The sequence below is a fragment of the Papaver somniferum genome, chromosome 11 (genome assembly GCF_003573695.1).
Source record: "Papaver somniferum cultivar HN1 chromosome 11, ASM357369v1, whole genome shotgun sequence".
Taxonomy (NCBI): domain Eukaryota; kingdom Viridiplantae; phylum Streptophyta; class Magnoliopsida; order Ranunculales; family Papaveraceae; genus Papaver; species Papaver somniferum.
Window position 1 is genome coordinate 43068556 of NC_039368.1, and position 23327 is coordinate 43091882.

A 23327-nucleotide genomic window follows, 5' to 3' on the forward strand; every position below is an offset into this window, starting at 1 on the left:
GAAAAAGGCTTTCGCGTGGAGATTTCATAAAACAGGGAAGTTGTTGAACGGCAAGAGTTATTCACGGGTTTACACGAGTTTTTGTGGACGATTTCGTGGCTACATAGTTTTAGTGTATCTGAGATGATGGATAAATGTGTTTGGAGCATGTTGACTACCAACAGACGCGTGAACAAGATGAACATGGAAACAATTCTAAAAACAGGGGAGTATTTATATTCTCGGGATTTTTCTTAGTAAACACGAGTTGGATTCACTCTACTACGAGCATTTAGCGTGGTAGGATGAATTATGACTGCAGAAGATGCGTAGAAGAGTTAAAAGGGGAATAAAATCCCGGAACTTACAGCTACAGACACGAAAAATATTTCCGAGATTACCTTTCTTTACTGTCCGAGTTATGAAGATTATTTGGAGTAATGAGGAGATATTCGAAGGCCTGTGTAGTATATATAGAGAGGAGAGTGTCGGAGTGTCAGAGAGGATTTATGGAGAGTTATGGGTGAAAACAGAGGTGATTGGTTTGCTGCAGAGAAGAAATCAGAGGTTGCAGAGTCGTTTCCGCTGCTGCTGCACCTCAAGAACACGAAGAACATTAGACCATAGAAGACAGTCGTATTACTACAGTGCCAGCGACACAATATATTTATCGTTCTCTGTAACAGTTCGGTTTGTAACAAATATAATTGTTACAAACCCGGTTTTAATTATTTTTCTCCTATTTCATTATTGTGAACACCCTTTGAGCAATAAAAATGAATTTTGAGTGTGTCTACAACATGAGAAGCTAAACCCCAACACTGGGAAAATGGAGGAAGCTGGATTTCACCCTTGTGGTAATTTACTTAATTCTTTATTTACATTTTGCACCGATTTTAAATGATTTATGATTTTTATTAATCAATTGTTATCTTGTTTGATAGTGTATGCTTAGTCTTAGGTGCTTTTGATACACTATGCTTGTAATTTACAATTGGTATTTTATGAAATCTATTTTGGCAAATAATACTCCCTATGTTTCAAAAAGGTTGTCCTCTATTCCATTTCCGTCAGTTTCAAAACTGTGTCCATCTTATGTTTATAGGCGTATTTTTTCAATGAACTCTCTATTATATCCTTTAATTTTTTATATTCATAAATGCACATTAATGGGACCTAATCTGAAATATTAAAGAAATTTGTACAATTAAGGAAACAAATATATCCTTTATTCCTTTTAAAAGACAATATATTTGGCTCCACAAATTAAATTCCTCAAAGAGTTTATACTCCATAAATTCGATATCTTTTAATTTTCCTTTTTTATTTTCTACTTACAATCCTCTTAACAATTTTAGGAAGTTTTTATTAGAGCATTGCTATGTCAAGCTTGTTGTCACGTTTAGTTGCCAAAACTATAAGTCTTGATTTCTAGTCTACTTATAGCTAAGTCTCGGACTAGGATAGAAAGTGTAGTTGAGCTCTAGACTCCATGGCGATCATCATACAAAGACGAAGAACTACTCAAGGAACTGGTGGAACTTTATCGACTAAAAGGTATGTGGAGACTTGAACTTATCTATCACTCAAAAGTCTATCTACTCTATCTCCTATCTTGAGACAAAAGTCGTATTGCTATATAGACTTTGATTATACACATTTGCTATTTCGATCCGAGTTTATCTCGCTTATCTATTTCTCGAAATATGTGTTGGTAAGCTTCCGCTTTGGCCAAGTTCATCTTTACTAAGTGACGAAAGTCATATTACGTTTCAATTACTTGAAAATTGCTTTGACGAAAAGTGGTTTGTGAACAACTATATAACATCCTCGAAGAATGTTTCAATGATTGAAATGTGAGTTTAGAACATATAACCATGGTTGGACATAAACATTGTGTGGTAACTCATACGTGTGTAAGTCCTTATTCCTTGAACCAAAGTATGCGTACTTTGCTGCTCAGAAAAACCGGAACTAAAGTCCGCGTACTGTCGGAAGTTCACATCCTGTGAATTTCTGCTGGATTTTGTGAACTGAAAACAAACTTATTCCGAGTACTTAAGTCCGTGTACCAGTATGCATACTTAAGTTGGTTATTCTCTAAAAACAATTATTCATGAACCTAAACTTATATGAACTAAGGAATGCATATTTGCAAACCGTGTCTATAAAGTTCATGAATCAATTCGAGTGAATCAAATCGTTTTTGCTTCGATTGTGTCTTGCATACTTCTATAAGATATAAGCAATTGAACAACTCTCTAACTAGTTCATTTGAGTCATTTGAACTAGTTGTGGTAAAGAAGAATATGGTTGATATGAAAGTGCATGGCTAACCATTTGGTTAACTATTGTTGAACCAACTAGATGTACGTGTTTGGGTACGATTACACAAACCTAAATAAACATGCATTTCATTTGTGTGTAACAAGCTAAGTTTCGATCTAACGGTTCAAAGATATTAGCTTGAATCTAATTAGGTTTTTATCTAACGTTGAATATTAAATGCTTTGTTACTAAGCTAACATTGATTGCAAACCCTAATTTGAAAGACTATATAAAAGAGAACTCTAGCAAATGGGAAACCTGATCCCCACACCCCCTGTGTGATACTAGTTGTATTAGCTAGAGTCGATTCTCCTTTAACCTTAGGTTTCTACCGAGACCCTGTAGGTTAACGACTTGAAGACTTCATTGGGATTGTGAAGCCAGACCGATACTACTTTCTTGTAGTTGTGTGATCTGATCTTGTTGTTTCTATCGTATTTGAGTACAATCGTAAGATTGGCTTGAGATTGATTTCTCTTATAGGCAAGATATAAAAGAAGTCACAAACATCTTCGTCTCATCGTTTATGATTTTTGCAATATCTTCTTTCGCTAGTCGATTAAGATTATTATGAGGTGATTGATAATTCTAGGTTGTTCTTCGGGAATATAAGTACGGGTTATCAATTGGTTCATGTTCACCTTGATTTATCAAAAGACGGAAAAAAAAACTCGTAGGTATTTTTATGGGAGACAGATTTATCTATTACTGTAGACTTTTCTGTGTGATATAGATTTGATTATTGAAGTCTTCGACTTTGGGTCGTAGCAACTCTTAGTTGTGGGTGAGATCAGCTAAGGGAATCAAGTGCATAGTATCCTGCTGGGATCAGAGACGTAATGAGCGCAACTGTACCTTGGATCAGTGTGAGATTGATTGGGGTTCAACTACAGTCCAAACCGAAGTTAGTTTGTAGTAGGCTAGTGCATGTAGCGGCTTAATACAGTGTGTGTTCAATCTGGACTAGGTCCCAGAGTTTTTTTGCATTTACGGTTTCCTCGTTTACAAAACTTCTGGTGTCTGTGTTATTTCTTTTCCACACTATATTTTATTATATAATTGAAATATCACAGGTTGTGCGTAGAATCGATCAATTGGGAAATCCAACCTTTGGTTGTTGATTGATCCTTGAACATTGATCTTTGGTACCGTTCAAGTGATTTCTCTTGTATTCAATTAGACTCGCAGATTTCTATTTGCTTGAGTAAGTATTGAATCGAGAAAGTGAGACATAACTCTTTGATATACTTTTATTAAGATTGAGTCTGACTGTCTAGTTGATTCTCTTAAAAATATATTGGAGTTAGTCCATACATATTTCTGAGCGAAATATTGGGTATGGTTGTTAGACCCCCTCTTTTTCAGTTTTTAATACTTGCATTTTTATTAACATGAAATAGGTAAATAATTAAGGGTATTCAAGTAAAGTATTACGGTCTCTTTAACATTTGGAAAAAGTCAAAGCGGACTGTCTTTTTGAAACGGAGGGAGTAGAGTTATTATTTCTTTTATTTTGATCTATAATTGCCTAAGATTAATTTCTGAACCACTTGAATATGAAAAGCAGTAAATTCTTCACCCTGCTACTATTTTGTGTATGTATTTTATTATTTTTATTTATTTTCTTTATTAAACATGAACCCAATCTCATCAAGTCTGATTGAACGACAACCTTCTTACCACTATATAAAATCCCATCAATTTTTGGCGCCGCCGACGCGGACTTGTTTATAGATTTGTTTTTATTTGTTTTTTTTTAATTATTTTTTGTTCTTTTTTACGCGTTTTGATATTTCTTGTTTGCTTTCAGATTTGGAGCGGAGCTAAAGAAAAAAAGAGAAAGTGCTAAAAAGAAAAGCGAAGCCAAAGAAGGAAAGAAAACAGAAATCCGAAAGGATATAGTTATTTTATTTTATTTTTAAAAACCGTAATTAATATTTTTTGTTGTAATTTTTCTTTTTCTTTTTGGACACTTTTTGGATTTTATTTTTGGAACATTGGACATTATTATTTTTAAAACCCTAAGGAAGGGTTAATTTAAATAAAACTGTTGCAAGGAAGGACGATAGTTACGATACTGTCTCGGCCCCTCAGGTTCGTACATCGACATAGGAGTCGGTGGCCTGAGTCGACTTCAAAGGTTCATCGACCGTCTGGTACGGGAGGTAAGACTCTATCCACACACGAATCCCCTGTCAGTGGGTTTTATTTTATATTGAGAATGTCAAACCGGTATTACAATAGCCAATACAACGAATATCCAACTGAACAATATGGACATTACTCTTTTTATGACCATAGTGTAAATAGTGGTTGGGAACGGAACCTTTTGAAGGTTATGGGTCATACCATGGTGAGCCCAATTACTATCCACACGTGTACCGGTCATACGAGCAAGATTCTTATACTTCTCCCCAACTAGAGTCAGCGCGTAAGATACTTGAGTCAACATGTAAGTTATTTGAGTCGACATATAAGTCATCTGAGACAAACGACTTAGTTGTGGATGAAAGAACTGCAACCAAGTGTGAACCTTCTATACATGATATCATCAGGAAGTCATGTGAGTCGATTCAAAAGCGTTTGTTAGAGGCGCAAAATGCTCAGAATAAGCTTAACTTTCAATATAGTGTTTCCAACAGTACCCTTGAAAACGAGGATAGTTATTCACATAATCAAGATAACGAGGTTAGAATTGGTAACACTACTTGTTTAGATGAGGTTCGACCATTTTCATGTTATTATAATGATGATTGTGATGAGGATAGTATTGATGAAGAATCTGAAATATATAGGCATAGTGATCAGGAATTTGTTACTCTGATTAAGCTTTGTAATGATAATGTTATTTCTAGTACAAGTCCAAATAATTTTAATAATTATTCCCCTATTCAAAAGGACGAGGATTTGACTAGAAATACCCCCGTTTTAAAACGATGTAGTATTTCCTTTTTACGAAGCCAATGATGGTTTAGAGGAACGAGTTTATTTTGAGTCTAGTGATTTAAAAAATGAACTTGTAGACATGAGTGAGAATGAACCTGACTTAGAAGAATCAATTGACCATTTTCAGGAATCTGATGACCTAGAAAGTAAGGAACCTGTGACTAGTCTTTCAGATACACTGAAAACTCTAAGTTTGGGAGTGATTATTATTTCCATGTGCTTTAACTCTTAGAAAGGTCCCTCACTTGGGACTTGACATATATGCCTCAACCATTTTTCATACACGTTTTTCGAACCTCATGATGTCCAGAATGAATCTCAGTTGTTAGAAACCCATCCCCTGGTTGATGTGGTTAACCAAGGCTATGATACCAAGATTGACTTTGTTTTCCCACAAATTTTTTTTCTTCCAATTGTGGGAACATATGAGTTTCAGATGTGTCAGTTATTAAGTTTTGAGACTAAATCTAATTACTTTAGGAGATCAGGGTCGACACATTTGCTTAAGGAAGACCACCACTTTCATTGTGGTCAGCTGCGTGAGTCAAATCTGATTGACTTAGAGGATCCCCAGTTATTCAGGTTATTGTTATGTGCTTCTAAGTTCTTATTTGAGTATTTCCAGACTCTACAACCTGATCTTCAGGATCCTTCCTTTGAGGAAGTCCAGTCCATGAAAACATTTTATTTAGACCCTTTTATATATCTTGAACCTGAACCCCAACTAGATATAGTTGTCTTAAACAGAAAGTTAAATAAGGGTATGTTCGGTATCTTCATGGTCTGATGCAATTTTCTCTTCTTTTGGGTATCACTTTTTGATCCAGATGACCCACAGCTATTCCGGTTACTGTTATATGATTCGGCGAAGTGACTAATCCTTTACTAGTCTTGCTGAAGACTTTAAACTTAGCACTTGTTGGGAGGTAACCCATGTTTGTGACACTCTGGTAAGATCCTTCCTCACTTTCTTTAAGTAGTAACAGTTTCTCCTTGTTCAATTTTTTAATTTTATCTTTAGAACATTGAGGACAATGTTAGATTTAAGTGTGGGGGAGTGGTTAACTTTTTCTTGCAAATTATGATCAGCTGTATAGCGGGTCTTAAAAAAAATGTCTAGCTGTGTAGCGGGTCTTGTGTATGGTATTTTTCATGACCAGCCGTGTAGCGGGTCTTTTATAGGTTATTTTTTATGATCAGCTGTGTAGCGGGTCTTTTTCATTCTTTTTTAAATTTTCATTTTATGAAAGCTGTGTAGCGGATCTAACTCTCTCTTATGATATGACCAGCTGTGTCGCGGGTCTTCTACTGTTTTGCTCGAGGACTAGCAAAATGTAAGTGTGGGGGATTTTGATAAGCACGTAATGCTACACATTTTCACCCATAACTATATTAGCTGGGACTCATTTTATCACCAATAAACTTGTTTGTAGGTACTTTTTGGCAATAAATTTTTTTGGAAAACTCGGCTCGAAAAGTTGTTAAAGGCACCCTGGAGGACAACTGCTAAATGGAACCCTTTTTGGATAAGGGGCAATCAATTACTAAGGGTCACGCTAGCTACTATTTGCACCCCAAGACACCCACTGCTATTCGCACACCTGTTTTGGCTAAGGGCTGTCCATCTTCATCCTCGTGAAGAAGCATTTTTTGCGGGAAATATTTTTTTGAAAATCGGAGAATTCTGTGAAGAATTATGGAGTGATTTGGCGTGATTTTCTTCAATATATGAATTAGGAACAACCTTTTTGACTAAAAAGGACTGGTAGGTATCTTGGATTCGAAGAAAAAGGCTGTCGCGTGGAGATTTCATAAAATAGGGAAGTTGTTGAACGAAAAGAGTTATTCACGGGTTTACACAAGTTTTTTGTGGAAGATTTCGTGGCTACATAGTTTTAGTGTATCTGAGATGATGGAGAAATGTGTTTGGAGCATGTTGACTACCAACAGACGCTTGAACAAGATAAACATGGAAACAATTCTCAAAACAAGGGAGTAGTTTTATTCTCGGGATTTTGCTTAGTAAACACGAGATGGATTCACTGTACTACGAGCATTCAGCGTGGTAGGATGAATTATGAGTGCAGAAGACGCGTAGAAGAGTTAAACAGGGAATAAAATCCCGGAACTTACAGCTGCAGACACGGAAAATATTTCCGATATTATCTTTCTTTACTGCCCGAATTATGAAGATTATTTGGAGTAATGAGAAGATGTTCAAAGGCCTGTGTAGTATATATAGAGTATTGGAGTGTCAAAGAGGATTTATAGAGAGTTATGGATGAAAACAGAGGTGATTGGTGAGCTGCAAAGAAGAAATCAGAGGTTGCGGAGTCGTTTCTGCTTCTGCTGCACCTCAAGAACACGAAGAACATTGGACCATAGAAGATAGTCGTATTGCTACAGTGCCAGCGACACAATATATTTACTGTCCTCTGTAACAGTTCGGTTTGTAACAAATATAATTGTTACAAACCCTATTTTAATTATTTTTCTCCCATTTCATTATTGTGAACACCCTTTGAGCAATAAAAATGAATTTTGAGTGTGTCTACAACATGAGAAGCTAAACCCCAATACTGGGACAATGGAGGAAGCTGGATTTCACCCTTGTGGTAATTTACTTAATTCCTTATTTACTTTTTGCATCGATTTTAAATGATTTATGATATCTATTAATCAATTGTTATCTTGTTTGATAGTGTATGCTTAGTCTTAGGTGCTTTTGATACACTATGTTTGTAATTTACAATTGATGTTTTATGAAATCTATTTTGGCAAATAATATAGTTAATATTTCTTTTGTTTTGAGCTATAATTGCTTAGGGTTAATTTTTGAACCACTTGAATATGAAAAACAGTGAAATACTGAGTCCCTGTAAATTCTTCATCCTGTGATATATTTTGTATATAGTTTATTTATTTCTAGTATTTTCGTTTATTAAATCTGAAATCAATCTCATCAAGTCCGAGTGAACGATAACCTTTTTACTACTATCACAATCACATCAGCAACAAAAAAGGGATACCCTTGTTATCATCCTCCATCTAAACGAATGTTTGTTACTTTGGATGTTGTATTTCATGAATATTCCATGTATTTTCATGTGAGTCTGAACTTCAGTGGGAGTACCACAAGGAAATTCAGACTCTTAACTATGATGGCAATATATGTGATACAAATATATCTGTTATTACTAGCCCTGATGATATAATCAGTCAATCTGTTGATGAAGAAATTATAAGAGATGAAGAAGTTTCGAGAGAAGAAACAGAAACAGGAAATGCGTATCTGATCAAAATACTGAAATTCAAGAAAAAGTTCTAAGAGAAGAAATTCTAGGGTCTACATTACTTCAAGAAGATGAAACACCTGATCAATCGTCTGCCAAGGATGTTCCCAAACTGTCAAGAAAACGGCTTCCATAGCGCATAAACAGAGGTATTCCTAAACCCACATATGAACCAAAAATCTCTAGTAAGGTCAAGTACCCTATGAGCCATTATGTGTCTACCCACCGTTTGTCTGAAACAAATAAGGCATTCGTGAATCAATTATCTACTATTTTTTATTCCTAACAATGTGCAGGAAGCATTAGCTCATCCAAAATGGAAGGCGGCTATGGACGAAGAATAAAAATTCTTAAGAGAAAATGGTACTTGGGATTATGTTGATTGTCCAAAAGTAAGAAAGATTGTGGGATGTCGTTGGGTCTTCACCATTAAATATAAGGCAAATGGTGAGATTGAACGCCATAAAGCAAGATTAGTTGCTAAAGGATACAACCGAACTTATGGAATTGATTATACTGAAACTTTTTCTCTTGTAGCTAAAATCAACACAGTGCAAGTCTTGTTATCTCTCGCTGCAAACTTGGACTGGCCTTTAAAGCAGTTCGATGTAAAAAATGCCTTTTTGCATGGTGAATTATCTGAAGAAGTGTACATGGAGCTTCCACCAGGTATTCTGACTTCTTCATCCCATAATAAAAAGGTATGTAAGTTAAACAAATTATTGTATGGACTGAAACAATCTCCAAGAGCATGGTTTGGAAGATTTACCAAGTCTATGAGGAACTTTGGATATCGTCAGAGTAACTCTGATCATAATTTTTTCATAAAGAAAAGGAAAGATAGAATTACAGCTATCATCATATATGTGGATGACATGGTGGTGATAGGAAATGATCCAGAAGAGAGAAGATCTCTACAGAACTACTTGTCTAAGGAATTTCAAATGAAATACCTTGGTTAGCTAAAATACTTTCTTGAGATTGAAGTATCTCGATCTAGTAAGGGAGTTTCTTGTCACAAAGAAAATAAATACTTGATTTTAATTACAAGAAGTCAGCATGTCAGCATGTCAACCAGTCCATACACCTATTGAAGAAAGGGTGAAACTATGTATTGAGCCTGATCAAGTACCTGTTGATAAAGGAATATATCAAAGACTTGTGGGAATATTGATGTATCTATCTCACACGAGTCCAGATCTTGCTTATGCACTTATTGTTGTTAGCCAATTTATGCACAATCCAGGCGAGCAACACATGGATGTAGTTATGCGTATCTTGCGATATTTGAAGTCTGCTCATGGAAAAGGGATTTTATTCTCTAAAAATAAAGATTTTCGAAGAATTGTGGCATATACAGATTCATACTATGCAGGAGAAATAGATGGAAGACGTTCCACTGCGGGCTACTTTACCTTTGTGGGGGGTAACCTAGTTACATGGAGAAGCAAAAAACAGGATGTTGTTTCACGTTCAAGTGCATAGGATGAATTTAGAGGTATGGCGAACGGTATTTGTGAAACTTTGTGGTTGAAGTTTCTTCTCAAGGATTTGGGGTTTCTTGTTAAGGAACCGATTCTTTTGTATTGTGATAATAAAGTTGCATGTGATATAGCTCATAATCATGTACAACATGATCGTACTAAACATGTGAAGGTTGATAGATTTTTCATCAAAGAGAAGCTGGGCAAGAAGATTATTGAGCTTCCGTCGATTCGTTCTGAAAATCAGCTTGCTGACATCCTTACTCACTCAGTATCGAGTAAGAAGTACTTAAATTTTCTGGACAAGTTGCGCATGTGTGATATCTACGCACCAACTTGAGGGGGAGTGTTGCATTCTATTTTTAGGATAAATACTCACCTTATTTAATATATTTCCTACTTTATAGGTCTTTCCTATATTGATCTCTATATATACCATTGTAGAAATGGTGATCAGTATTATTAAATTGTGTTAAAGATTATAGGGCACAAGGTCTGTGCTTATATAGCAGAAACTGACAGACTGTCTGATAAAGACAGTTACAGTTATAAGAGACAGCTTGTAAAGTACATCCTGGAATTACTACGTACACACATAGAAAGTCTATAAGCAGGTACAAGACAATACAAGACAATACTGCTAACAGCCCCCCTCAAACTGAGGATTAGTAGAGTGCATCAGTTTGGACTGCAATGTAGAAAATAAACTCTTGGAAAGCCCTCTGGTGAAGACATCTGCTAGATGAAGTATAGTTGGAATGTACTTAACCAGAAGAAAACAAGTAGCTAATAAACTCCTGACAGTGTGATAATCAATTTCAACATGCTTAGTTCTAGCATGAAATACATGGTTGTTAGCCAAATGACCAGCACCTACATTGTCATAGAAAATAGTGCAGGGATATTGACAATCAACCTGTAACTCATGAAGAAGATAAGAAACCCATCTAACTCTAGAAGCAGCCACTGCAAGGGATTTATATTCAGCTTATGTGGAAGAGTTAGACACAGTAGGATGCTTTTTAGAAGACAAAGCTACTAAATTTGGGCCAAGAAAAACACAATATCCAGCTGTAGATTTTCTAGAGTCTGGACAGCCAGCCCAATCACTTTCACAATAAGAAGTAATAGTAGAACAATTACCACCAGTAAGAGTAATACCTGAACTAAGAGAGCCCTTAACATACCTCAAAATTCTTTTGGCTAGCTGCAGATGGGCATCGGTTGGCTGATGCATGAATTGAGAAATATAATTAACACCAAAACTTATATCTGGTCTAGTGAGAGTTAGATTGTAAACAGCCAACAATCTATCTATAGTAAGCAGGATCTGTGAGAGGAGTGCCATCATAAAGAGAAGCTCTTTGACCTTGTGCAACATGTGTTTTGCAAGATTTGGATTCTATCATATCCAACTTCTTGAGAAGCTCCAAAGAATATTTTGTCTGAGTAAGTAACATGGAGTTTGAAGTAGATTGCAGTACAACTTCAATACCAAGAAAATAGTGGAGTGCACCCAAGTCTTCCATAGCAAAATTTATCTTCATTGAAGAAATAATGTCTGAAAGAAGAGAATCTGAAGATCCTACCAAAATAATATCATCCACATAGACAAGAAGAATCATCTTAGTAGTTTTTTGTCTAAAAATGAACATAAAATGATCAACTGCAGATCTAAATAAACCATAGTGAAGTACAAAAGATCTCAGCTTGTCATACCAAGCTCTTGGAGCTTGTTTAAGTCCATACAAAGACTTTTTGAGTTTGCACACATAAGATCGATGATCAGCTGAGACAAAACTAGGTGGTTGTTCCATGTAGACTTCTTCATTGAGATCACCATGTAGAAGCACATTTGAAACATCAAGTTGTTTAATAGGCCAATTGTTACTTAATGCAAGGCTGGGAACACACCTGATAGTGGTAGCTTTGACTACAGGGCTAAAAGTTTATTCAAAATCTACTCCATCAACTTGATGATAACCCTTTGATACAAGTCTAGATTTAAACCTTTATAGAGTGCCATCAGACTTCAATTTAGTTCTATAAACCCATTTGCAACCAAAAACATTCATACTAGGTTTATAGGGGACAAGCTCAAAAGTATTATTGGAGTACAAAGCATCATGTTCTTCTTGCAAGGATACAATCCAGTTAGGATTCTTGGCAGCTTCCTTAAAAGTTTTAGGAGCAGTCAACTTATTCTTTTGAAGAATAACATTAAGAGCTTTGGTTGTATGAGAATAAGCAACAAAATTGGGTCCTAAATTTTTCTTCTTATGAAATCCAAATTTAAATCTAGTGCAAATAGGATTAGGAGAAATAGGTACCTCAAGTTGTGGTAAAGGAACTTCAGTTGCAGGCTGAGATGATACTGGTATAGAACCTGAGATATCTGCAGGGGTGGACTGAAGTAAAGATGAATTGAGCTCATGAGGATGATGTCCTGATGAAGATGATGAAGCAGCAACTGAGGTTGAAGTAGTAGGAGGCACTGTGACATGAGATGATCTCAAAGGGAACACTTCTTCATTGAAGACAACATTAACAGAAGTAAATACTCTCTTGGAAACAGGATTATAACACCTATACCCCTTATGAAAAGAGCTATAACCAAGAAGATACAAGCAACATATTTTTAGACTAAGCTTATCTTGTCTGCAATGAGCAAGATTTGGAAAACACAAACAACCAAAAACTTTGAGAAACTTGTAATCTGGATCTTTACCAAAAAGCACTTGGAAAGGACTCTTGTACTGCAATAATTTGGTAGGTGTTATGTTAATGAGATAAGTTGCAGCGGAGAAAGAATCAAACCAGAACCTTTTGGGTAAAGAAGCATTGAAGGATAATTTTTCTTTCGGCAGTTTCATTCTGCTGATGAAGATTAAGACAAGATATCCTTAAAGTAATGTCATGAGAATCAATAAAATGTCTAAATGGTCCTTTAACTAGCTCACAAGCACCATCACATTGAAATTCTTTTATTTCGAGATCCAATAAATTTTCCGTTGAAGATTTAAACAACATAAAACAATTGAGACTCTCAGATCTACACTTCATTGGAAATATCCAGTTATACTTGCTAAAATCATTAACAAACACAATAAAGTACTTGAATCCCAAATGAGACAAACTAAGTGCAGGACCCAAATGTCACGATGCACAGGAGCTAATGGCTGACTAGACTTAGTAGGAGAAACTAAAAAAGGTAAACTGTGACTTTTGCCCAGTTGGCAGGAAGTACAGACCGACTCACACACTTTATTGGATAGTTGAATAACACCTGCAGTATGAAGCTTGGTTACAACTGTAGAGCTTGGATGGCCAAGTCTTTGATGCCACATAGATGGAAAATCCAGTAAAGAACTAAAAACAACAATGTTGGAGGTAGACATAACTGAAGCAGGAAGAACAACATTTCTTCTGAGTGCAGAGGACTGAATATGATACAAATTTCGATGCATAGGTCCTCTGGCCAACACCTTTATACTAGGAAGAGACTTGATTTCATAACCCCATGGAAAAAATTCAAAAGAGCAATTATTCTCAAGAGTAAACTTTGCAATTTAGAGTAAATTGTGCTTAATATATGGAACATATAAGACATTATGTAAATCAAATGAAGTATCACCATTAGAAGGAATTATAACACTTGAACCAGCTAAAGTAATTGGTAAGAGCTTACCATCACCAACCATCACCTTCTCATCACCAGTAAATTCTTCAATATCAGTCATGATGACAATATTGTTGGTCATATGACTAGTGGCTCCAGAGTCAGGTAACCAGATTGGTCCTTGATCATTACAGCTCCAATAACCGGTGTGTGCTGTAGAAGACTCACAAGGTCCAGATTAATATGTCATTGCTTCAACATGAGACAAATGATGAAAAGGAGAAGTTGTCTCAATACCATCAAATGTTCTTTGCATTGGAGGAGAGCTGTTTCTTGAAGGTGCATATCTATAATGACATCTATTTGCAAGATGACCTTTCGTGTTGCAGATTTGACAAGGAATTTCACTATAATCAACAGTCAGGTTAGGGTTGAACTCTCATTTCTTGAAAATAAAGTCAGGAGGAGGATCATTTGATGAAGATGAAGGTGAAGGAGGAGGTTTTGATGGATAAGAGAAAGGTTTGGGTGGATAAGAAGATGCAGACTGTGGTTTTTTGAAAATATTATGTTGCTTGCGCACAAAGAAGGATGAATTACTAGGATCAACTATAAGAGGTGAATAAACTGCATTGTCATGTTCTTTGAGCCACTGCTCATGATTGATAAGGCGTGATCTTAACTCAGCAAAAGAAAGGGGAACTTCACGGTTTTGAATAGTAATAACGAAATGAGCATATTCACTCCCAAAACCAGAAAAAGTGTACATAACCAAATCATCATCTTGTACAGGTTCACCAATTTCGGCTAAAGAATCAGAAATGGATTTGAGCCGATGCAGATAATCAAAAATAGAAGAATTACCTCTTATAATGGAATGTAGTTGACCTCGTAGTTGAGACTTTCTAGCAAAGAATTGCTGAGTGAAGATCTTCGAGAGATGGAGCCATTTATCACGAGCTGTAGATTTCCCCAATAGTTCCGTAGCAAGTGAAGGAGAAATGGTTGCATTGATGCAAGAACCGACAAATTGATCCAAAGTACGCCATTCAATATAAATTGGATTAACCACGGGAACATTGTTATGGATCAAGAATTGAGGTTGAGACTCAATTGAACCATCAACGAAACCGTACAAATTTGTGCTTATCAAGATTGAAGATAATTGATCTTTCCAGACTAGAAAGTTAGATCCATCGAGTTTTATCGAAACAAATAAAGACATTTGGAAAAGGTAAAGGAGTAAAACGATAAACAAAATGTTGATTGTAATGTTGTTGTGGTGGTGGAAAAAGAAAAGGTTGAGGTTAAACAAATTGTTGAGGAATGTGAGATTGTTGTTGAACAAATTTTTGAGGAATTTGTGATTGTTGTTGAACAAATTGTGAAGTAATTTGCGGTTGTTGTGGAACCGATTGAGATACATCAGATTTTTTTGGTGTAGAAGTTTGTGGATCTGAAGAAGGTAATTGTGGTTGAAGTTGTTGTTGAGGTGGAGATGGTGATAATGGTGGAAAATTGGTGTTGTTGTTAACGAGATTGTCACCATTTCTTGAAGTAGTGTTGTTGGTGTTGAGATTTGCAGCGGAATGTTGTGAGTTTCGTGTTGTTCTTGACATGATAGATCAAGAAAGATTGAAAAAGAAAGGACACAGGATCAAGAAAGTTGCAGAACTTTAATGGCGAAAGTTTAATATTCCCCTTTTGGTATCTGATACCATGTAGAAATGGTGATCAGTAGTATTAAATTGTGTTAAAGATTACAAGACACAAAGTCTGTGCTTATATAGCAGAGATTGACAGACTGTCTGATAAAGACAATTACAGTTATAAGAGGCAGCATGTAAAATACAGCCTGTAATTACTAAGTACACACATAGAAAAACTGTAAGCAGGTACAAGACAATTTTGCTAACAATCATGAGTTGTATAACCAATTGAGTAACTTAAATAATAAGAAATTCTTTTATATCTTTATTTTTGAACTTCAAGATAGTTTTCTTGTACTCACAAACAGAAAGAATACAATTTAGTAAATTCTGCCCAGGGACATGTTCGATTCGCGGCAACATTACGGGGCAACAAATTTCAGTGCCGCCCCCGGCCAAATCCTCTATTAAGATCAAGTGTAGCATCTTGCATGCCGTTATCGGTTTTCAAATCCTGGTTCCATTTCTTGGTGATACTCAAACCAAAAAATTAGTGGAACACACTTATCCCGGCCTCTGACAATAGAGGATTCTTTCCCTCAGCAAGACGACAAGTGCCAATGAAGCACAAGCATTTTTCTAATAATAATAAAAAAATATATGTTCTGTGGAAGAGCAGTGGCGGAACTAGACATTGGATATAGGGATGGCTGGAGCTTTTTTCAGGGCTTGTTTAAGAATAAAACTCATAGACCAATTGTGGCCCAACTTAAAAAAGGCTTTGAAAAAAATGACTTTTTTTCTTGTTAGGACTGGCTTAAGCGAGCCCTAGTCACAAGGTAGTTCCGCCCCTGTGGAAGAGGTAGAATTTTGGTTGTTGTTGGTATTTGTGTTTGGTTTGAGTACACCAGAAGTCAATCATACGTTTTTCTGTACTGTCGGTGGTAGTGATTCACTGTATCATCCAATCACAATACATACACAGCTGGGAGGGGTAGATCTACTATCTCTTTCACTTCTTTTCCTCCTCCTTCATCTCTTCGCTCCCTTTTTAAAGCATTTACGTTTACATTCTAGAGAACTAGAGGGAGAGAGTGTTGTGTGGAAGTAGAGAGCTAGACAAATTCTTCATTTCTGGCGGTGTTGAATTAGATATTTTGTTAGATCGTTGGGTACACGGTACAATTTTCATTCATTTCCTGATTCTCTTATTATTGTCAAATTCTTTGTTTTCTTAATGTTTCTTTCTGAATTGCAGATTTCGTTGTTACAAAGAGGAATTTGAGTGAAATGTGTTGAATCTAGTGGCTATGTGAGTGAATTTAGTCCTGTGACTTTGATCTCAATGGCGACGGATGGGTTGGTTAGTATTTGTGCAATGAATTATACTAGATTTAATTAATAGTTAAAGTAATTGTTCGAGATTCGAGGTAGTAGGTTGTTAAAATTTAATTTCCCTGTATGTCGCAGTTGATCAGTCTATTTAGATCTAGTATTTAATCAGTCTAATTTACTTAAGTGAGCTGATTTTTTATTTGTTCAGCCAAAACATGCGAAAAACCTAGGGGGTCAAGTATGTCAGATCTGTGGTGAAGATGTTGGTAGAACTTTAGATGGAGATCTTTTTGTTGCATGTGATGTTTGTGCATTCCCAGTCTGTAGACCTTGTTACGAGTACGAGAGGAAAGATGGAAATAAGTCTTGCCCTCAATGCAAGACCGGATACAAGAGAATCAAAGGTTTGTTTATTTCAATCTCGAAAATATTTATGTTTTTCTTGGACTGAATACTTTGAATTGTGGGATGACGTGATAATTGGATATTAAATATCAGGAAGTCCTCCAATTCGTGGTGATGAAGACGATGGTGTTGATGCAAATGATGTAACAAGTGATTTTAGTTATCCTTCTGAGAATCAAGACCAGAAGCAGAAGATAGCAGAGCGAATGCTGAGCTGGCATATGACTTATGGTCGAGGAGAGGATGTTAGTGCTCCAAATTACGATAAAGAAGTTAATCATAACGATATCCCTTTGCTCACCCATCGCCAGATGGTAAGTCAAAATTCATTACTTGGTAATATTCTAGTCCCTTATAGAATGTTGCATTAGCTACTGGGCGAGTATAATGCCACTACTTATTAGGTCCTACGGGAATATAGATTGCTACCATCACGTCGTGCTTTTGGAGCAACTGATAAACACATAGCGTCAAATCTTAGTTGTCAAGATGTCATGTTTAGTTATTTAGACTTAGTCACCACATACTATAGGTAGTCAGAAATATATATGTATTAAGAGAGAACACTTTTTCCTAGCCCAAGTTTCATAGTCCACTTTTTTGCCCAGTACACGTCTCAACTTGATTTGCACTCGGGTCATTACATGGGATCCACGAGGGTTAATGGTTCGTTTATCAGGGTTTCAGCCTGGAAGAGTCAATCGAATGTCGCCACATGGTGGACTAGAAAGCACCCATTTCGACAACTAGTGTATTAAGTTACTAACGATGATTATCTCTCTCAGGTTTCTGGCGAGTTGTCAGTGACTTCTCCTGACCATCTTTCAATGGCTTCTCCTGACAATAATGGAGGAAAGAGAGTTCATACGCTTCCATATTCGGTTGATGTCAACCAATCACGTAATTAACTTAAACGTCTGAATGTTCTTTCAGTTATGCATGTGTTGTTTAAATACTGATTCTACCCTTTTGCGGGGTATTCTTTATGCAGCTAATGTCAGAGTTGTAGATCCAGTAAGGGAGTTTGGTTCTCAAGGATTTGGCAATGTAGCCTGGAAAGAAAGAGTTGATGGATGGAAGGTGAAACAAGAGAAGAACATTGTTCCTATGAGCATTGCTCATGCCACGTCTGAAGGCCGAGGAGGCGGAGATATTGATGCCAGCACCGATGTGCTTATGGATGATGCCTTACTGTTGAGTTTCCATTACCTGATATCTGAATTTTATTATTTTAAATCTTCTTAATGTGGACATTGATGCTTTTACCAGCTTTGCCTTTAAAAATACTTAAATATATATTGGCATCTCTAACATTTATTGGTGTTCCCTTTACATTAATATGCTTATAATTTCAAGGAGTAGTGTTTGACTTGGTACCTAAGCTCATCATTAGGCCGTTTTCATTTTATTTTAATTTTTCCCCTTGCAGGAACGATGAAGCACGCCAGCCTCTTTCGAGAAAAGTTGCCATTCCGTCTTCTAGGATTAATCCTTACAGGATGGTCATTGTTTTGCGGCTTGTTGTTCTCTGCATTTTCTTGCACTACCGTCTAACAAATCCCGTGACAAATGCCTATCCATTGTGGTTGATATCTGTGATATGTGAGATTTGGTTTGCTGTATCATGGATATTGGATCAGTTTCCTAAATGGCTTCCAATAAATCGTGAGACATATCTTGACAGGCTTTCTATTAGGTAAAAACATGTGTTATTTTGAAAAATTTATAGTCACTGCTTGCAGTTTGAAATTTGCCACTACAGTGTTAGATGGTTTTTTCTCCTGTGCAATCTTTTCTGATAAAAAACATAAATGTAAAACAGATATGAACGAGAAGGAGAGCCATCACAACTTGCTTGTGTGGACATATTTGTCAGTACTGTCGATCCATTAAAGGAGCCTCCCCTTGTCACCGCAAATACTGTCCTATCTATTCTTGCTGTTGACTACCCAGTCGACAAAGTTTCCTGTTATGTATCTGATGATGGAGCTGCAATGTTGACATTTGAAGCCTTGTCTGAAACTTCAGAGTTTGCTAGAAAATGGATTCCTTTCTGCAAGAAATACAGTATTGAACCTCGAGCTCCAGAATGGTACTTTGCCAAGAAGGTTGACTACTTGAAGGACAAAGTCCATCCATCATTTGTCAAGGATCGCAGAGCAATGAAGGTTAGTGGAGCCTCTCTCTCTCTATATATATTTTTTTTCTATTTTCCTGGGTTTATGATAATATTGCCCTTACCACCTACGTTATAGAGGGAGTATGAGGAATTTAAAATTCGCATCAACGGGCTTGTTGCAAAAGCAGTAAAAATCCCTGATGAAGGTTGGGTCATGCAAGATGGAACACCATGGCCTGGAAATAATACAAGAGATCATCCAGGTATGATCCAGGTTTTCTTGGGTCATAGTGGAGGACTTGATAGTGATGGCAATGAACTACCACGGTTAGTTTATGTGTCTCGTGAAAAACGTCCAGGTTTCCAACACCACAAAAAGGCTGGTGCGATGAATTCACTTGTAAGTAGCTCAACATCCACTACCTGAACGTACTTAAGATGGACCATAAATATTTGACAAGCAACATAATCGTTTCTACAGGTTCGTGTGTCAGCTGTCCTTACTAATGGGCCCTACATGCTAAATCTTGATTGTGATCACTACATAAACAACAGCAAGGCGCTGCGAGAGGCTATGTGTTTTCTGATGGACCCAAATCTTGGAAAAAGCGTGTGTTATGTTCAGTTTCCTCAGAGATTTGATGGAATTGATAAAAACGATCGATACGCCAATAGGAATACTGTGTTCTTTGATGTAAGTATTCCCCTGGCTGCTTTTCTCTTTAAACATAAGATTGGAGGGTGTCTGCAACCAAGTGTATGTTCAGTTATCAGCAATTGTCTGCTTTACTTGTGCATCCTAGTGAGGCTTGTATATGCAACCAAAACTAAGTGATGAATCCTTTCACCGTGTGGTGCATTCTTTTTATATTCCCAGACTCTAGTATGCATTATATTAGAATATGTTTATCTGCTACTGTGTTTTCTTTTCAAGTTTGGTAATGGTTCTCTTGTTTTGTCCTTGTTCAATTCCAGATCAATTTGAGAGGCTTAGATGGTATACAAGGCCCGGTTTATGTGGGTACAGGATGTGTCTTCAACAGAACAGCTTTATATGGTTATGATCCCCCCATTAAGCCTAAACATAAGAAACCCGGTTTTTTGAACTCATGTTGCGGTGGATCCCGTAAGACAACTTCCAAATCTAAAAAGTCCGATAAGAAAAAATCGAGCAAGCATGTGGATCCTACTGTGCCAATATTCAACCTAGAAGATATAGAAGAGGGAGTCGAAGGTGTGTTTTTTTCGGCAATTACTGATAGATTCCTCATTGATTTCTCTTTTCCTAATACTTTTGAACATAGGAATGATTATCTATGTGCTGCTGACAGAATACGTCATCATCAGAAAGATCCACTCCCCCTTCTCCTCATCAATTACCTATAAAGAATAACGGAATTATTAGAGTGTGAGGGAGGGATGGCACTATCTCTCTAGTAGTGCCACCTTCTTTTAACTTGTTTTTTTTTTAATTTTAAACTGGTTACGGTTTGAAAAATTGAAATGCCTCTACTTGCAAATACTAGAATCAGGTTATATAGTATTAGCTCATGTGGAAACTATTGGATGACATTCATGTGGCGGACTTGGCTAGGTTCCTTATGTTCACTTTTAACTCCATAGTGAAACCTGAATGATTTTAATTTTACTGGTGAGTGTCCTTTATAATCCACTAGTTTTAGACAGTTAAAGGAACAAATAGAGGATAGAATTAGCGCCCAAATTGATCAATTCGTTTTATTTGTTCTGCTGCAAATGCTTAAAAACATATGTAGAGCATTAAGTTGTCACTCATGGTCTCTGATGTTCGCTATGAATCCAGGTTCTGGATTTGACGATGAGAAGTCACTGCTCATGTCACAGATGACATTGGAGAAAAGGTTTGGTCAATCAGCGGTATTTGTTGCATCTACGCTTATGGAAAATGGTGGTGTTCCTCACTCAGCAACTCCTGAAATTCTTCTCAAAGAAGCTATCCATGTAATCAGCTGTGGGTACGAGGACAAGTCAGACTGGGGAAATGAGGTGCGTGAACGTTGCCTTCTCTTGCTTATTTTGTCGGTTTCTTTGTTCACTCTTCACTTCTCTATTGTATTTTTAAAGTATTCCGTCGCATTAACAAAATCCATATACACCGTTTATCTTTTGGTGATATCAAGAACAAGGCTTCTTAATAATTATGGTGGATTCTGCAGATTGGATGGATTTATGGGTCTGTCACAGAGGATATTCTCACAGGATTTAAGATGCATGCTCGTGGTTGGCGATCGATTTACTGCATGCCTCCTCTTGCAGCCTTTAAGGGATCTGCTCCTATCAATCTTTCAGATCGTCTAAACCAAGTGCTGCGGTGGGCTCTTGGATCTGTAGAAATTCTTCTGAGTCGACATTGTCCAATATGGTATGGATATAGTGGAAGGTTGAAGTGGCTCGAGAGATTTGCATACATCAACACCACTATCTACCCGATTACTTCCATCCCACTTCTGTTTTATTGTACGTTGCCTGCTGTCTGTTTGCTCACTGGAAAGTTCATTATCCCAGAGGTAACTAAAACCATTATCCTACTGTTCTGTTGATATATATTTTAATTAGGTCTTTAAGAATCATGGAGTCCTGGCTTTTCAATATAAAAATTAATTATCTAGGACCAAAATAGGTGATAAACACATTAGTGCATTAGGTGTTTGCCCTTGTCAATATGGAGGATCAAGGATAACGCTTGAATCCCCCCCTTCAATAGAAAGATTGTGGAATGAAAACGGTTCAAGTATCACTAAATCTCATTGACATTTTGTGATTGCAGATTAGTAACATTGCCAGTATCTGGTTTCTTTCCCTCTTTCTTTCCATCTTTGCCACTGGTATATTGGAGATGAGATGGAGTGGTGTTGGGATAGATGAGTGGTGGAGAAATGAACAGTTTTGGGTTATTGGAGGTGTTTCGGCTCATCTGTTTGCCGTCATCCAGGGTCTTCTCAAGGTTCTTGCTGGTATAGATACGAATTTTACTGTTACATCTAAGGCGTCAGATGAAGACGGTGATTTTGCCGAGCTCTACCTGTTTAAATGGACGACATTACTAATTCCTCCCACAACTCTGCTCATTGTTAATTTAGTTGGATGTGTTGCCGGTATCTCTTATGCAGTCAACAGTGGATACTCATCATGGGGTCCTCTCTTTGGAAAACTGTTCTTCTCATTCTGGGTGATTGTTCATCTTTATCCTTTCTTGAAGGGTCTAATGGGGCGTCAGAACCGAACACCAACAATTGTGGTTGTATGGTCGATTCTTCTGGCTTCGATCTTCTCTCTGTTGTGGGTTCGTATTGATCCCTTCACCACCAAAGTAACTGGCCCAGATGTCAAGGAGTGTGGAATCAACTGCTAGAGAAAAAAAAATAGAAGAGTAGATATATGGATTTGATTTGATATTCTTCTATGTTAAGAAGCTTAAAGTCGCAGGACTTTGTTTAGTATTTAAAATGCTCGAGCTGCACTAGGAAAAGAGGTTTTGAAGTCTGAAAATTTATTTGTGAAGTATAAGTTAAATATATATTATGTATATTGTAGATAGGACAGTGAGAAATTAGCTGCCGATTGTGTTATTTGTTGTTGTATAATTTACATATGAAAAATTGAAGAGACTAAACCTGTGCTGTTGCTTCTGTATTTGCATAATTAAGCACCTGAACCTGCACTTTTTGTTTTGTTTTGTTTTTGTTGTTAGAATTCCGTGAAATTAGATCAAAACAAAGATATATACTGGAAGGCCAGGAGTATGGAGCATAAATAGAGTTATGAATCTTCTGATGAGATCGGTATCCATTAGTGGAGTACTCAGTTACTTTTTAAACCAAAATTAGAGCTAGAAGTTTCAGCATATCACTTTCGTAGAGCTAGAAATTGACACATCTAATATCTTACTAATTCATGGAAAATTCCTTCTTCTAGATTAATGGTTACGTTCCAATGTCTACAAAAAGGGTTAGACATACAAAATCTGTAGCCTTAAAAACTACACTCTTCACATTTTTCAATCGTCCTGCATGTCCGCATCACATCAAAGTCAAGTCCCACCGTCGTCAGATAAACAAATTTCAGTTAGTCCAGTTGGACTGTCGTATTCAAAACTCAAAAGTTCAAAATTTAGCCTTATTAAAATACTCC

The 23327-nt window shown here is 36.7% G+C and overlaps 2 protein-coding genes across 2 annotated transcripts; both read left to right on the top strand.

Moving 5' to 3' along the window:
• Window positions 1–9605: 9605 nt before the first annotated feature.
• Window positions 9606–10031, top strand: LOC113324344 (uncharacterized mitochondrial protein AtMg00810-like). The gene has a single exon (XM_026572660.1). The coding sequence runs from the start codon at window positions 9606–9608 to the stop codon at window positions 10029–10031; it is 426 nt and encodes a 141-aa protein (XP_026428445.1).
• A 6270-nt stretch (window positions 10032–16301) lies between these two features.
• On the top strand, window positions 16302–22870 carry LOC113320369 (cellulose synthase A catalytic subunit 3 [UDP-forming]-like). Its single transcript, XM_026568277.1, has 14 exons — window positions 16302–16477; window positions 16557–16661; window positions 16842–17037; window positions 17132–17352; window positions 17824–17938; window positions 18030–18231; window positions 18468–18734; window positions 18861–19206; window positions 19294–19557; window positions 19639–19851; window positions 20133–20391; window positions 20980–21182; window positions 21353–21703; window positions 21964–22870. Exons 2-14 carry the CDS (start codon window positions 16644–16646, stop codon window positions 22546–22548), a joined length of 3240 nt encoding a protein of 1079 aa, XP_026424062.1. The 5' UTR covers window positions 16302–16477; window positions 16557–16643; the 3' UTR covers window positions 22549–22870.
• The last annotated feature ends 457 nt before the right edge of the window (window positions 22871–23327 follow it).